This window comes from Bos indicus, chromosome 14 (assembly GCF_029378745.1).
Source record: "Bos indicus isolate NIAB-ARS_2022 breed Sahiwal x Tharparkar chromosome 14, NIAB-ARS_B.indTharparkar_mat_pri_1.0, whole genome shotgun sequence".
In the NCBI taxonomy this organism is placed as follows: domain Eukaryota; kingdom Metazoa; phylum Chordata; class Mammalia; order Artiodactyla; family Bovidae; genus Bos; species Bos indicus.
In genome coordinates this window covers 81,994,686-82,009,752 of record NC_091773.1, presented here as the reverse complement: position 1 = coordinate 82,009,752, position 15,067 = coordinate 81,994,686, and the positions used below count along the sequence as shown (strand labels likewise).

The following is a 15,067-nucleotide window of genomic DNA, read 5'->3' as shown; positions in this document are numbered from 1 at the left end:
CACCTCTTCTTAATATCTTCTGCTTCTATTAGGTCCATACCATTCCTGTCCTTTATCAAGCCCATCTTTGCATGAAATGTTCCCCTGGTATCTTGAATTTTCTTGACTAGATCTCTAGTCTTCCCCATTCTATTATTTTCCTCTACTTCTTTGCATTGATCACTAAGGAAGGCTTTCTTATCTCTCTTTGCTCTTTTTTGGAACTCTGTATTCAAATGGGTATATCTTTCCTTTTCCTCTTTGCTTTTTGCTTCTCTTCTTTCACAGCTATTTGTAAAGTCTCTCCAGACAGCCATTTTGCCTTTTTGCATTTCTTTTTCTTGGGGATGGTCTTGATTCCTGTCTCCTGTACAATGTCATGAACCTCCGTCCATAGTTCATCAGGAACTCTATTTATCAGATCTAGTCCCTTAAATCAATTTCTCACTTCCACTGTATAACCGTAAGGGATTTGATTTAGGTCATACCTGAATGGTTTAGTGGTTTTCCCTACTTTCTTCAATCTAAGTCTGAATTTGGCAATAAGGAGTTCATGATCTGAGCCACAGTCAGCTCCTGGTCTTGTTTTGGCTGACTGTATAGAGCTTCTCCATCTTTGGCTGCAAAGAATACAATCAATCTGATTTCAGTACTGACCATCTGGTGGTGTCCATGTATAAAATCTTCTCTTGTGTTGTTGGAAGAGGGTGTTTGGTATGACCAGTGTGTTATCTTAGCAAAACTCTGTTAGCCTTTGCCCTGCTTCATTCTGTGCTCCAAGGCCAAATTTGCCTGTTATTCCAGGTGTTTCTTAACTTCCTACTTTTGCATTCCAGTCCCCTATAGTGAAAAGGACATCTTTTTTGGGTGTTAGTTCTAAAAGGTCTTGTAGGTCTTCATAGAACCATTCAACTTCAGCTTCTTCAGCATTACTGGTCAGGGCATAGACTTGGATTACTGTGATATTGAATGGTTTGCCTTGGAAACGAACAGAGATCATTCTGTCATTTTTGAGATTGCATCCAAGTACTGCATTTCAGACTCTTGTTGACTATGAGGGCTACTCCACTTCTTCTAAGGGATTCTTGTCCACAGTAGTAGATATAATGGTCATCTGAGTTAAATTCACCCATTCCAGCCCGTTTTAGTTTGCTGATTCCTAGAATGTCAACATTCACTCTTGCCATCTCTTGTTTGACCACTTCCAATTTGCCTTGATTCATGGACCTGACATTCCAGGTTCCTATGCAATATTGCTCTTTCCAGCATCGGACCTTGCTTCTATCACCAGTCACATCCACAGCTTGGTGTTGTTTTTGCTTTGGCTCCATCCCTTCATTCTTTCTGGGGTTATTTCTTCACTGATCTACAGTAGCATGTTGGGCACCTACCGACCTGGGGAGTTCATCTTTCAGTGTCCTATTTTTTTGCCTTTTCATACTGTTCATGGGGTTCTCAAGGCAAGAATACTATATAATTAATTTAATTAGAATTTGTGTATAATATAATTATATTATAAATACATTGTATAGATATATGATAAAATATAATTGATATTAATAAAACAATTGATATTTAAAATTAATATCAATCATTTAATTAACATATTGTTTAATGATATTTTATTATATAATTGATTGTATTACTTATTTTATAATTATTAGTTTTTTATAGTTAATAATTATAATAGTTATTATTACAACTAGTAATTAAATAATTTGTTTCATTCCCTGAGCTTTCATTTACACCGCTGTTCACTTACGTGTGCAGGTCTGTTGCTCAGTCGTGTCCGACTGTCCGTGACCCCACGAATCGCAGCACGCCAGGCCTCCCTGTCCATCTTATGTGTTAGTGTGTGTTTTAAGGCAAAATTCTGCCTTTCTCATACAACTTAGGGAAGAAAAACCTATTCCCATCATTATTAATCCTTGACTTTGTCCAGACTTAAATTTTTTGCTCAGAAGACAGGCCTAATTAATAGACATCATTGTACCTAACCTTTGAAAAGATGCATTGAGTTAACTTAGCCAAATACAGAATAACAAACAATGTAAATATATATAAGCGGAAGTGTAGCTGCAGATCATTCCCTGTTGGGACCATTTGTCTTTAGCCCTGATATACACACAGTCTCATCTTAATCTTTATCCTAGGAGAGTCTCTGTTTTCCTCACAGATTCCCCGAGAGTCCAATACCGGAAACACATTTTGACACAAGAGACGCTGTCAATTTAAACACAAAAATAAGCCAGAAGGATGCCTGGGCAGCCGTCCTGACCGGCTGCGGCCACATACTCACAGGCGGTCCGAGGGCACCTTGGGGTCCCATGCTTCCTGTGACCCCGGGGACTCCAGGGGCTCCGGGAATGCCCTAGTGGACAGGAAAATGGAGCAAAGGTAAAGACGGGCGTTCCCAACAAAACAGCTGTCCAGAAGGGGCAGCAAACACCGCCTCCCACCCCTGCCGCCCCGCCACCTTCCTGAAGCCAGCTTCAGGACTCACTGCTTATTCCTGTTTCCAACTACCACAGAATTAAGGAAGACTCTTTTTGGAAAAGTCTCCACTGTGTTGGTTAGATGTAGTTCTTTCGAATTCAAGCCTTACCTGTGTCTAGTAAAAAAAGAAACCAGTGCAGGTGATCTTATGGCAAAGCGGCTCAGAGGTGCAGTAATCAAGCCCCCCGGACACATTCCTTTAGAGGGTGCTTAGGAAGGGTGCTGACCCAGAGGCTGAGCCACCACACTGCAGCAAAGACGGCTGCAAAGCGAAGGCCTGGCAGCAGGAAAGCTCTCACGAGAAGCGAGTGGCGTTGAAGCAGCGTCGCGCCCCAGGAGTTCCTGGAAATACTTACAATTGGCCCTGGTGGGCCCGGAGGGCCGGAGGATCCGTCCTTTCCAGGAAAGCCCTGGGGGAAGAAAAACATGGCGTGTCAGCTCTGCAGCTGCTTTATATGGCTTTCAGAAAAGCTGCATTTAATCCCGTTTCATATTTGGGGCAGCAAGTCCTGTCATTTGCTCCAAACTTCCAAGGATTCACTGCTTTTAAACCCTTCATGGGAACTGTTCTTGGCAAAGACTTTTGTGTCTGTTGGCTCTATGAAATCGCCCAATGGAAGAATGTTAGGTGTAAGAAATGCCACAGGAACTTATTTTCAGAAAGTGTTTTTTTATTATTATTATTAAATTAAACATAACTAGTGAGAAGGGGGATCAATTCTGGTCATTAACGACCAGACACAAAGACAAATTAGTGTCTTTCAGGACCTAAGAGTTTGGGGACAGGGAACCCCTATCTCAGGAATCTAGTAGTGTATTACAGATTAGGAGTACTGCAGTATCGGGCTCGCTTTTAGCTCAGACAGTAAAGAATCTGCCTGCAATGCTGGAGACCCAGGTTCCATCCCTGGGTCAGGAAGATCCTCTGGAGAAGGGAATGCAACCCACTCCATCACTCTTGCCTAGAGAATCCATGAACAGAGCACCTTGCAGGTTATAGTCCATGGGGTCGCAAAGAGTGGGACACAACTGAGCAACTAACACACACATGCACACACACACACACACACACCCGCATACACACTACAATATCTGTGACTCTGGAGCTCTTCAAGGACTGCCTGGGGGTGGATCAGGGGTCTTCCTGCAGTGATACAGTTTCGACTGCCGGGCAAGTTTGCTGAACGCAAGTCCACGTGAACACACATCTGCTGCTCATTACATGACGGAACAGTTAAAGACAGAAAGCAAATGACGCTCTTTAAAACTTATCTTCTCCAGTCACTGAATGTGTGTGTGTTATTTTTATGTGAATGTTAAAAAAAAAAGCACATCTGGAGTGACCTACTGTCAGATGGCTGTGGTTCTTAGCTGCGGGTGTGGGTCTTTCCAGTGTAATTAAAAACATGAGAGAGGATCTTTGATCTCAACTTTATGATAAATTCACAAAGTTTGTTCAAGACATTATCTTCTACTACATGGAGAAATGGACTTCTCCTCTTGGGATTTGTCCCCTCCTAGAATAACCCATTCTTGTGCTAAGTCGCTTCAGTCCTGTCCAGCTCTTTACGATCTTATGGACTGTAGCCCACCAGGCTCCTCTGTCCAGAGGATCCTCCAGGCAAGAACACTGGAGCAAGTTGCCATGCCATTCTCCAGGGGATCTTCCTGACCCAGGGATCGAACCTGGGTCTCTTAGTCTCCTGCATTGGGCGGGCAGGCTCTTCATCTCTAGCACCACCTGGGATCCATTCTCAGATCAGTTGAAACCAACATCCACCAGCGTCCGTGCTGCCTCTCCCAACTCCCTTTCTGAAGCGCACCACTTTCCCAGTGAGCCTTCCCCATTCTTCCTGCGTGTGAAAGCCCTTCTCCTTGGTGGCCCCCTTTCACTCTCTCTCCTTGTCTCCAGGAATCAAATAAAAGAGGGTAAAAACGAGGCTGGACGAAAGGAAATGGTGTGAGTTGGGAGAAAGACACAAAATGGGAAGGGTGTGTGTAGGAAGAGCGATGGTCTGCGGGCCATCCTGTCCCCAGGTTCAAATATCAGCAAGTCTCAGAGCCAGATGAGGCAGAGGCTGCAGACCCCACCGGGCCTTGTGGTTTGCCTTTCCCGCCTGAGCACGCTGTGCGCTTCCATCTTCCAGCCTCTTGTTCAGCAATTCCGTGCGAAGCCAGGGGCTGAGCTCTGGCCAGCGGAGAGGGGCCAGTTCCAGCTCTGGCCCATAAGAATTTCTGGGGGGTAATCCTCCACCTTCTTGTCCCTTCTGTAACAGCTTCAGGGCCCACGTGTTGAGGATCAGTGTCTCAAGGTGGCAAGACCTTGAGTTCCTAAATGACTCTACAGATCAGAGACTAACTACCCAGCTCCTCTACCCATTCTGTGGACAGTGCTGGGCTGCGACCAACAATAGGCTTCATTTCATTTATTATGTTTTCATTGTTTTAAACCACTGAGATTTTAGGACTTTTGTTCATAACATTCGACCTAGTGGGTTTTTTCACTGCTACCTCTATTCAGTCACTTCAGTTATTCACTCAAAAATATTATTAAGTCAGAAAGCTGCAGGGGTAGGCCCTGATATAGATTAGATTACACAAACATGCACACACATCCTTCCTTGGATTTGCTAGCTAAACAACAAATATTAATACTGACATAGGTTGAAAGATATTATTTTACGTGGAGTTTAAATATAGCATGTCCAGGAAGAGGGTATAAAAAATCAGAACATGTAAGAGAAAACCAGAACCTTATAACTCCTTCAGCCCAACTGCTTCATATTATAAGTGAGAAAATTTGGGATCAAAAGAGATTAGGAGCCTTTACCATTAAAAAAATTTTTTTATATCTACTAGTATTTCCTGTATGAAGTTCACATAACAAAACCAGGGACTCTGAGGACATACTCAATAATTTAAGAAGGCATTTGAAAAGAACTTCGTTTGCTTCCTGCCTTAAAACTCTCCCAGTGCTGGAGGGGAAGCGAGCACACTCCCGTGTGTGAGGCCACACGTGATACGCGGCCAACGCCACTGCCCAGCAGGCAGGAGTTCAGCCTGGCTTCCCGGACTCTCTTCCAGGCTGTGTCCAGAGGCAAAATTCTCAAAAACAAGCAAGGGCGATGTTATGCAGAGGGAGCAAGCCAAGGCGTATTTTCTGAAAAGACAGTGCACTATTCCAGGGAGGATCTGCAGGAAAAAGCGCATCAGCTCCTCCCTCTCAATCACGGGGAAGGGGCTCACGAAGCAGCGCTCCGTCAGGACTCTCCTCCACTGGATCACCCGAAGGACGCTACCGAGAACAGCGTTCAATGTGCTCGATTTACAGACAGCTGGTGCCTATCATGTGGGAGGAGAGAGGATGGAATGTCGTTAGGCAGAACTAAATTTGGCAAGAGGCTGTTGCTCCCGTGTGGTCGCATCCAAAGAGGAGACTGCATGTTGGTTCACTCTGCGTTCTCGGGGTGCCCACCCCCCAGGAGCCTGCTGCTCTGAGGTGGAGCTGATGCAGTAACAGAAATACACTGAACGATGAATGTCAGGAGCCTGAATCATCCCCAAACCATCCCCCACCGCTGGTTCGTGGAAAAACTGTCTTCCACGAAGCTGATCCCTGGTGCCAAAAAGGTGGGGGACCACTGCTCTTCCTAAAGGGCCCCTCGGAAGCTGTTGGTGTCCAGTCCCTCAGTCGTGTCCGATTCTTTGCCACCCCATGGACTGCAGCACGCCAGGCCTCCCTGTCCATCACCAACTCCCGGAGTTCACCCAAACTCATGTCCATTGAGTCAGTGATGCCATCCAGCCATCTCATCGGAAACTGAGATATCTTTTTCTTCTTTGAGGGAAGAAATTATGTCTTATTCACTGTTCTATTCCTAATACCTCCCTAGCACATGGTTGGCACCAAATACATACTAAAAAAAAAATTAAAGTGGAATAAAAATGATACTCCTAGAAGAAGTGCTCTGATAATCAAGTTGAGTAAATAAATATTAATTGCAGGTATAATTAGCCCAGAAATGCATGGGGGTGGGGAGACATGCCGATCTTTTCCGGCTTTGCCCTTGAACCCTCACGAGCCTGGAGGAAAGGGGTCGGGAGTTCTCCAGCCCCAGAAGCTGAAACTGCATTTCAGTGACTACCTGAGGGGGGGTTTCCTAGAAGCAGACCGGGCTTTTGTGCCTTTGATTTATAGAGGGAGGGGGCTTCCCCGGTGGTCCAGTCACCTGCCAATGCAGGGGACACGGGTTCGATTCCGAGTGCCACCACGACGGAGCCTGTGCTCTGGAGCCTGTGCACTGCAACGAGGGCAGCCCGCTTGCCACACCTGGAGCCAGCCCCACGGCCACGAGGTCCCCGTGCAGCCAGACAGAGATGAAGGCGCAGTTTAATATGCTTTACAGAGGGAGTGTTCTAGGAGAAACCTTTCAGGTAGTGAGGGAGGCAGGAGAGGGCAGGCACAGGGGTTAGGTCAGGACTGGGTTTCGCTGAGGTCTGCTCTCGTCGGGGAGCTCTGCACGGTGGGTGGCGCCTCAGGGTTAGCCAGTCAGTCATCGGCTGGGTTTCCGGGTGGCTCCAGTAATAAGGAACCCGCCTGCCAATGCAGGAGACACAAGAGCCGTGGGTTCGATCCCTGGGCAGAAAGATCGCCTGGAGAAGGGAATGGCAACCCACTCCAATATTCTTGCTTGGAGAATCCCATGGACAGAGGAGCCTGGTGGGCTGTAGTCCATGGGCTTGCAAACAGTCAGACATGACTGAGGGACTTAGCATGCACACATGCACGGAGCCAAGGTGGCATTTCCAAGGGTAGTTCTCTACAGTAGAGGTAACTGAGCTGTTAGCAGCCAGGGCATGGAGGGCACGGGCCAGGGTCAAGGAGCATCCGTTCCACGCATTTCACTCTAGCACCTTCTTTTGTTATTGGAGTATAGTTGCTTTACAATGGTGTTAGTTTCTGCTGTGCAGCAAAACGAATCAGCTGCGTGTGTGTGTGAGTGTGCGTGTGTGTGTGAGTGTGCGTGTGTGTGTATGTGAGTGTGCGTGTGGGAGTGTGTGTGTGTGTGGGAGTGTGCGTGTGTGTGTGTGTGTGTGTATGAGTGTGCATGTGTGTATGTGTGCGTGTGTGAGTGTGCGTGTGTGTGGGAGTGTGCGTGTGTGTGGGAGCGTGTGTGTGAGTGTGCATGTGTGTGAGTGTGCATGTGAGTGTGCGCGTGTGTGTGTGAGTGTGCGTGTGTGTGAGTGTGCGTGTGAGTGTGCGTGCGTGTGCGTGTGCATGTGTGAGTGTGCGTGTGAGTATGCATGTGTGAGTGTGCGTGTGTGTGTGAGTGTGCGTGTGTGAGTGTGCGTGTGTGCGTGTGTGTGTGTGTGAGTGTGTGTGTGCGTGTGCGTGTGTGTGAGTATGCGTGTGTGTGTGAGTGTGTGTGTGTGAGAGTATGCGTGTGTGTGTGTGTGAGTGTGCGTGTGTGAGTGTGCGTGTGCGTGTGCGTGTGAGTATGCGTGTGTGTGTGAGTATGCGTGTGTGTGTGAGTGTGGGTGTGTGTGTGTGTAGCCTCTCTTTGATTTCCTTCCCACTTAGGTCACCACAGGCCACTGAGTGGAATTCCCTGTGCTATATAGTAGGTTTTCATTAGCTATCTGTTTATACACAGTATCTATAGTTCACTCTAGCACTTTCATTCATGGATTTTCATGAACAAATGCACATTTTTAGAAATAACATTTTAACAGTAAAGGCATTCTTAAGGGTACTATGAGTTTCCTGTTTCCCTCATTCCAAATTAAAATGTACTTGCTATACCTGGTTATAATTTAAAATATATTAGGGGGACATCCCTGGCGGTCCAGTGGCTAAGATGCTGAGCTCCCAGTGCAGAGGGGCCTGGGTTCAGTCCCTGGTCAGGGAGCTAGGTCCTACCTGCTGCGACGGAGACCTGGCACAGCCAAGTAAATAAATATTCAAAAATAAAAGATGTTAGGTTCTATATTATTTTAGAAACATAAGCAAAGCCATTTCCCTCCCCCCAGGTTTCTTTCTAATTGCAAAAAAGTTCATGTTTTCATCACATAGCTTTATGTTTTAACAATCACATTTTAAATTCACCTCTGAAAGATTTTTTTCACTTGTAAGCCTCACGTTTGTCATATTAAATTATAGTTGTGGAACTACTATGTGCTGGGTTTCTGCTAGCTTTCGGATAGTCAACAATGAACAAGACAGTTTGTTTTCAAGGAGGTGATGGTTTTGAGAAAAGTCAACAATTGAAAGTAAACAGCAATAAGCCTCAATGCGGGGACTAGAGGGTTCCACGGGAACACGCAAAAGGGTGTCCAGTCGTGGCGTGGGGGTCCGGGCAGGGGTTCCCAGAAGAGGGGTTCAGGTCAAGGGCCCCAGGAGGCTGGTCCACCCTCCCCGCCCAGAGGCCGCTCAGCTCAGGCCGGCTCCGGGACCTCTCCTCGCCCTTCATCCAGGGTGAGGAGTGACGGCAGCGACTCTTCATATCGAAGCAATAAAGTTGGTGAAAAGGAAAACCACGTGAGCTGTCTGCGCTTTGCAAACATCTCCAGATCTGTAGACGTTTCCTTTCACACCAGGGAGCCAATCTCAGCACCTGTGCATTTGTTCATGAAGCACCCTCATGAAAAGCCGTTGCTGCTGCTGCTAAGTCGCTTCAGTCGTGTCCGACTCTGTGCGACCCCATAGACAGCAGCCCACCAGGCTCCCCTGTCCCTGGGATTCTCCAGGCAAGAACACTGGAGTGGGTTGCCAATTCCTTCTCCAATGCATGAAAGTGAAAAGGGAAAGTGAAGTTGCACAGTCATGTCTGACTCTTAGTGACCCCATGGACTGCAGCCTACCAGACTCCTCTGTCCATGGGATTTTCCAGGCAAGAGTACTGGAGTAGGGTGCCATTGCCTTCTCTGCTCATGAAAAGCAGACACCTTTAATTAAGTGATGAAGAATGACTAACAGGGACAGAAGATTAAAGGAGAAGCATAATGTGAGAGTTCACTTAAACCGACACATGCTCTTTTTAGGTACATAAAATCAGCCACCTACTAACAGGGGTGCTTTATAAGCTGAGCAGCTCCCAGCACGTCTCCTTTTTGAGAGTCCCACCTCAATATTAATATGCAACCACAATGCACATTAAAAATATTTTTTGCTATAAAAACTTGAAAGTTTTTTTAGTTTGTTTTTGAAAACATTTGGCTCTGAGCAGCTTATTAAGTTATGGTTGGCCATGATTTATCAGCAAAAGGAAATCTATTGCAAAATATGTTTTCAAAATCACTGATATTTGAATAAACACCAAATTTAACTATGGCTGAAATTAGCAAGTGTAATGTTTTATACACATTTAACTAATTTTGATTTTTTCAGTTTTCTTTTCTACAGTCTAGAGCAAACACATATGCTTTTTTTCAGGTGGCAACAATTTTTTTGTAGGCTCTTAAAAAGTTCTTGATGAAAGTAAAAGAGGAGAGTGAAAAAGTTGGCTTAAAGCTCAACATTCAGAAAACTAAGATCATGGCATCTGGTCCCAGTACTTCATGGCAAATAGATGGAGAAACAGTGGAAACAGTGTCAGACTTTATTTTTCTGGGCTCCGAAATCACTGCATATGATGACTGCAGCCATGAAATTAAAAGACGCTTACTCCTTGGAAGGAAAGTTATGACCAACCTAGATAGCATATTCAAAAGCAGAGACATTACTTTGCCAACAAAGGTCCATCTAGTCAAGGCTATGGTTTTCCAGTGGTCACATATGGATGTGAGAGTTGAACTGTGAAGAAAGCTGAGCACTGAAGAATTGATGCTTTTGAACTGTGGTGTTGGAGAAGACTCTTGAGAGTCCCTTGGACTGCAAGGAGATCCAATCAGTCCATTCTGAAGGAGACCAGCCCTGGGATTTCTTTGGAAAGAATGATGCTAAAGCTGAAACTCCAGTACTTTGGCCACCTCATGAGAAGAGTTGACTCATTGGAAAAGACTCTGATGCTGGGAGAGATTGGGGGCAGGAGGAGAAGGGGACGACAGAGGATGAGAGTTTGAGCAAACTCCGGGAGTTGGTGATGGACAGGGAGGCCTGGAGCGTTGCGATTTGTGGGGTGGCAAAGAGTCGGACACGACTGAGTGACTGAACTGAACTGAACTGAAAAAGTTTGCACTTTCAAGGTACTCTGTCTACAGCATCTAAAAGATGAAATGGATGTGCCCACAGAGCATGTTGTAACTAAAGTTAAAGTCAGAGGCTAGAATATTTATGCTTATGTAGTTATCAGAGACGGGCTTCCCTCGTGGTTCAGTACTAAAGAATCTGCCTGCCAAGCAGGAAACTCGGGTTCGATCTCTGGTCTGGGAAGAGTCCCCAGAGAAGGAAATGGCAACCCACTACAGTGTTCCTGCCTGGGAAATCCCACGGACAGGGGAGCCTGGTGGGCTACAGGTCATGGGTTCGCAGAAGACTCAGACACAACAGCCACCGCACAGCAGCAGCAGCAGCCATCAGAAACAGCCCTGAGGACAGTGGCTCGGGCGCGACGGTCACTCTCCACACCCTCTTTGCAGCCAGGATGGTGGGCCACTGACACGAACTGTGATTGACTAAAACAGGGCCGAGCAGGTCCTTTGACAAACACCACTCCCTCGGGTACCGTGGGGCCTGTGAGCCCCTGGCATCTGACGCGTTTGCTGAACCAGAACGAACTTGAGCCAAGAGGACTGAAGAAACACTGAGACTCTCGCTGCACAGTTTCAACCCTGAGAGCACCGGCAAGGGGCCAGGAGGCAGTCGGCCACACGGAACAGGCGCTACCAGCAGCAGAGGCTTCAGACCAGCCACCAGATTAAGGGGCCACGGAGCAAAAAGCCTCAGACCCTGAAACACTGGCCAGGTTAGAGACGGAGATCAGCCCTGAGCGTGCTTCCATGTGGAGTCACGCTGGGGAATTTTCAGTCACACACATGCAGATACAAACATACACATTTGCATTTTATATAGGTGCACAATACGCTATTTTTAAAATGTACAAATTTATATATGTATTACATGTATAATTTAAATGTATATATAGATATATAAACGGGTATAGCTTTAGTAACCTGCAGTGGTGATTCCAGTGAATGAAAACAAAAGCAATATTCAACCCAAGAAATTGCTTTGACTTGCAAAAGGTTTAACATAATGTATTGTCCAGTGGTTCTAAAACCTAGCTGTTTATTAGAATCAGTAATCATTTTTAAACTATACATTCCTAAGTCACACCCAAGACCATTAGTATCTGAATCTCTGAGGCTAAAGCTCAGGAATGTGTATATTCAAAAAACAAAGAAAACACAAAACAGCAGCTTGATCACTTATGTTGTGGAACCGCTAGTTTTCAAATATAAACATGTCTGCCTTGGCCCCAAAGGACAGTGTTGGCATCAGAGTGCAAGATAGATATCATTTGTAGGCTGTCTCGTAGTAGAAGCATCTTTAAAGCCAGTAATAACAAGAAACTAATTCACTAAGTAATGGTTCTCTCCTCAAATGGGCCATTATCCAAGTAAAAGTGAAATGTAATCAAAGAAACATAGTCTTCATGTGTGAACTAGCAGCTTCTACTTCATCAAGAAAGTAACCCAAACTGGGCTCCTTCTGCCCCCAAAACACCGGGTGAGGTGTCTTCGGTGATGGAGTCCTGCTTATTAATATCTTCACTGGAAGAGTTGCCCATATTAGCGAAGTCCACCTTAACCTTTAATATAATTCTGTGGAAAGAAAGAGTGCAGTGTTGGGGCCTGAGAGTGGATTAGAATCCTGCTGCAATGCTTGCTAGCTGTGTGCGTTACTTTAAGTTTGTGTTACTTCAAGTTTCCGAGCTTCAGATTCTCTGTGTCTGTAATGGGGTGACAGTGCCCAGCATTTGTGGTTACTCTGAGGACTGGAGAACACAACATCTGTAGAGCACTGCACTTAGTCGATCATCAATAATAGCGGCTGCTGCTCTTTTTATTAAAATAATCTGCCAAGTCCCAATTGCATAGACTGTCATCACTGTGGTTGACTGGGAGAATGTTTTTTTGGGATTTTATAAAAACCTGTCTAGACCCATGGAAAAGAAAATCAAATCATTCTCTCCACTAGCTTTGTGCTAGTTTTTTGTATTTCCTTTTCTGGAGGAGGAAGATACTCAAGGGGGTAATTATCATGAATCTTAGTATTTAACAAAATATCCCTTAGATGAATCTCTCATCAGAGCTTGACATTTATGATAGAAATTAAATCCAGATTGCTGACTCCAGTTCAGTTCTTCAAGGATATTTTAAGCAAGCACAACTTGCTTTGATGAAATGGGACATTCATCACAAATACGGCCTTTGTGGAGTCGCTGAGTCGGGTCCGACTCTTTGCAACCCCATGGGGACTATAGTCCGCCAGGCTCCTCTGTCCATGGAATTCTCCAGGCAAGAGAATACTGGAGTGGGTAGCCATTCCCTTCTCCAAGGAGTCTTCCCAGTCCAGGGATGGAACCCAGGTCTCCTGCATTGCAGGCAGATTCTTTACCGTCTGAACCAACAGGGAAGTCCTTGCACACATCCAATCCACATAAAAAGGAAACACGGTCCAAGGATCCTTTCAACATAGACTCCAAGAAAATTAAACAATAAGAACTTGCTTTTTCTTTAGACTTTCTTTTTTTTTTTTTTTTGGCAGTTCATTAAAATCTTCTCAGTTACCTTGATAATGTCAAGGACAGGCATTATAAAATACTGTACTGTCCTGACTCATTGGCTCTACACTGAAACTAGTGAATACTCATACCAGCTAGAGTTGAATTTTTACATAGAAATCCCTTATATGAAGGGCTTCCCAGGTGGCGCTAGTGGTAAAGAACCTGCCTGCCAATGCAGGACACCTGAGTTGTGGGTTCGATTCCTGGGACAGGAAGATCCCCTGGAGGAGGGCACGGCAAACCACTCCAATATTCTTGTCTAGAGAATCCCATGGACAGAGGAGCCTGGCGAGCTACAGTCCATGGGGTCACAAAGAGGCAGATACAACTGAAGCGACTTAGCATGTCCTTATTTGAATCAATTTCCACAATAGCTCTGTGGACTCGAATATTATTTTTCCCACTCAGATGAGGAAAGGGAGCCTTGAACACTTTGAGTGACTGGCTCCGTGTCCCATGGTTAGAGTTCAAACTCAGGTCTGGCTAAGTGTCCAAGTCTCTGATATTTACCACGGGGCCATCCTGCTTCTCCTAACCACAAGTTCAGCAGAATTCATATGCAGAACTTTAAAACAGTATTTCCTCTTTCACAGATGGAACGGGAAGCCTGTGGTTATGGCGTGAAAACAGGAGGTGCAGGGAGTGGTAACCTGGAGTAAGGGAAGCATTCCAAGTTTAGTTTTACTTGGAATTCTAAGACGAATACCCTTGGAGGAATACCAGGGAGGAATTACTACTATCTTCCAGGTGCCATAAAATATGTATCTCCCGGTCATTTGTATTTCTTGTCTCTCAGCCTTTTTATAAAACCATAGTAAGAATTGGGAAAAAAAAATATTTTTTTAAAGTTTCTATTTGGAGTGGCTGACAGACAGCTGGTGGTCTTGGATATAAGTGAGCCTCAGAACTAGAAAAAAGGTAGTTTTTCCTTTCTTTCTTTTTCAGTTCATATACTTATCATCCACGTCTTTCCTGTTTTTCCTGGTTCCTCTTAGGACCGCTTGGATGACCAGGGTGGGGGCAGAGATGTCCAGCCTACATCAGAGGAGCCTAAAGACCGCGGGGTGGGCCCTGGGGTCACAGACATCAAGCAGAGAGGAGGAACGAGGCAGAAGGGAGAGGGCAAGACGAACAGGGAAAAGAAGAAAGGATGAGGGTGCTGTCGGCTGCAATGATGCAGGATGAAAACCGACGCCCGCGCCCACCCGGCTGCTCAGCCTGCTTGCGCACTGCTGCTTTACACGGCGGGGTCTTGCACTGAGCCAGAGGCTGAGGCTGCTTCAGGGAACAAGTCCAGCTTCTGCTGGCCTTGCTTATGGCCTGAGGCCCAGGGTTGAATATGAGCTGCCTCTACGAGTCCATGATTCCCCTTGGGAAAAGCCAGAATGAGCTAGAAATTTTAGAAAGAAAACATGTTTCCTGTTTAAAGAGATGTTTAATCCTCTCTTTGTTTTCTGCTAAACTCCCCTCCTTGCAGACTAAATGGAAGGGTAACATTGGCCCTGGCTCCAGGTGAGGGACGCTGGCCTTTCCCTAAGCTAATAAGCAGGGCACTGATCACAGTTTGGGGCTGTGAATTCTTAACTCTCAGTAAGACAAGGATTTTTTAAAAGAAGGATGACCAGTAAGGGACAGCCCATCACTTGACTATCAGAAGAAATGGGGCATGGTAATGATGCGAAGAGCTGACTCACTAGAAAAGGGCCTGAGGCTGGGAAAGATTGAAGGCGAGAGGAGAAGCGGGCGACAGAGGATGAACGGACATGAGACTGAGCAAACTCAGGAGATGCTGAAGGACAGGGAAGCCTGGCGTGCTGCACTTCACGGGGTTGTAGAGTCGAACACGACTGAGTGACGGAACAACA

General features: G+C 45.8%; 1 protein-coding gene across 4 annotated transcripts in view; it reads right to left on the bottom strand.

The window, feature by feature from the left end:
• Window positions 1-15,067, bottom strand: part of COL14A1 (collagen type XIV alpha 1 chain) — a 234,110-nt gene that overhangs the window by 44,441 nt on the left and 174,602 nt on the right. For all 4 annotated transcript variants that reach the window (XR_011570692.1, XR_011570693.1, XM_070802990.1 and 1 more), the window contains exons 41-42: window positions 2,832-2,885; window positions 2,279-2,350 (exon numbers count right to left, since the gene is read on the bottom strand). Coding sequence is in view for 2 of the 4 variants with exons in the window: in XM_070802990.1 (XP_070659091.1) it covers window positions 2,279-2,350; window positions 2,832-2,885 (126 nt within the window). In the remaining 2 variants the exon portion in view is untranslated. The remainder of the gene's footprint in view (window positions 1-2,278; window positions 2,351-2,831; window positions 2,886-15,067) is intronic.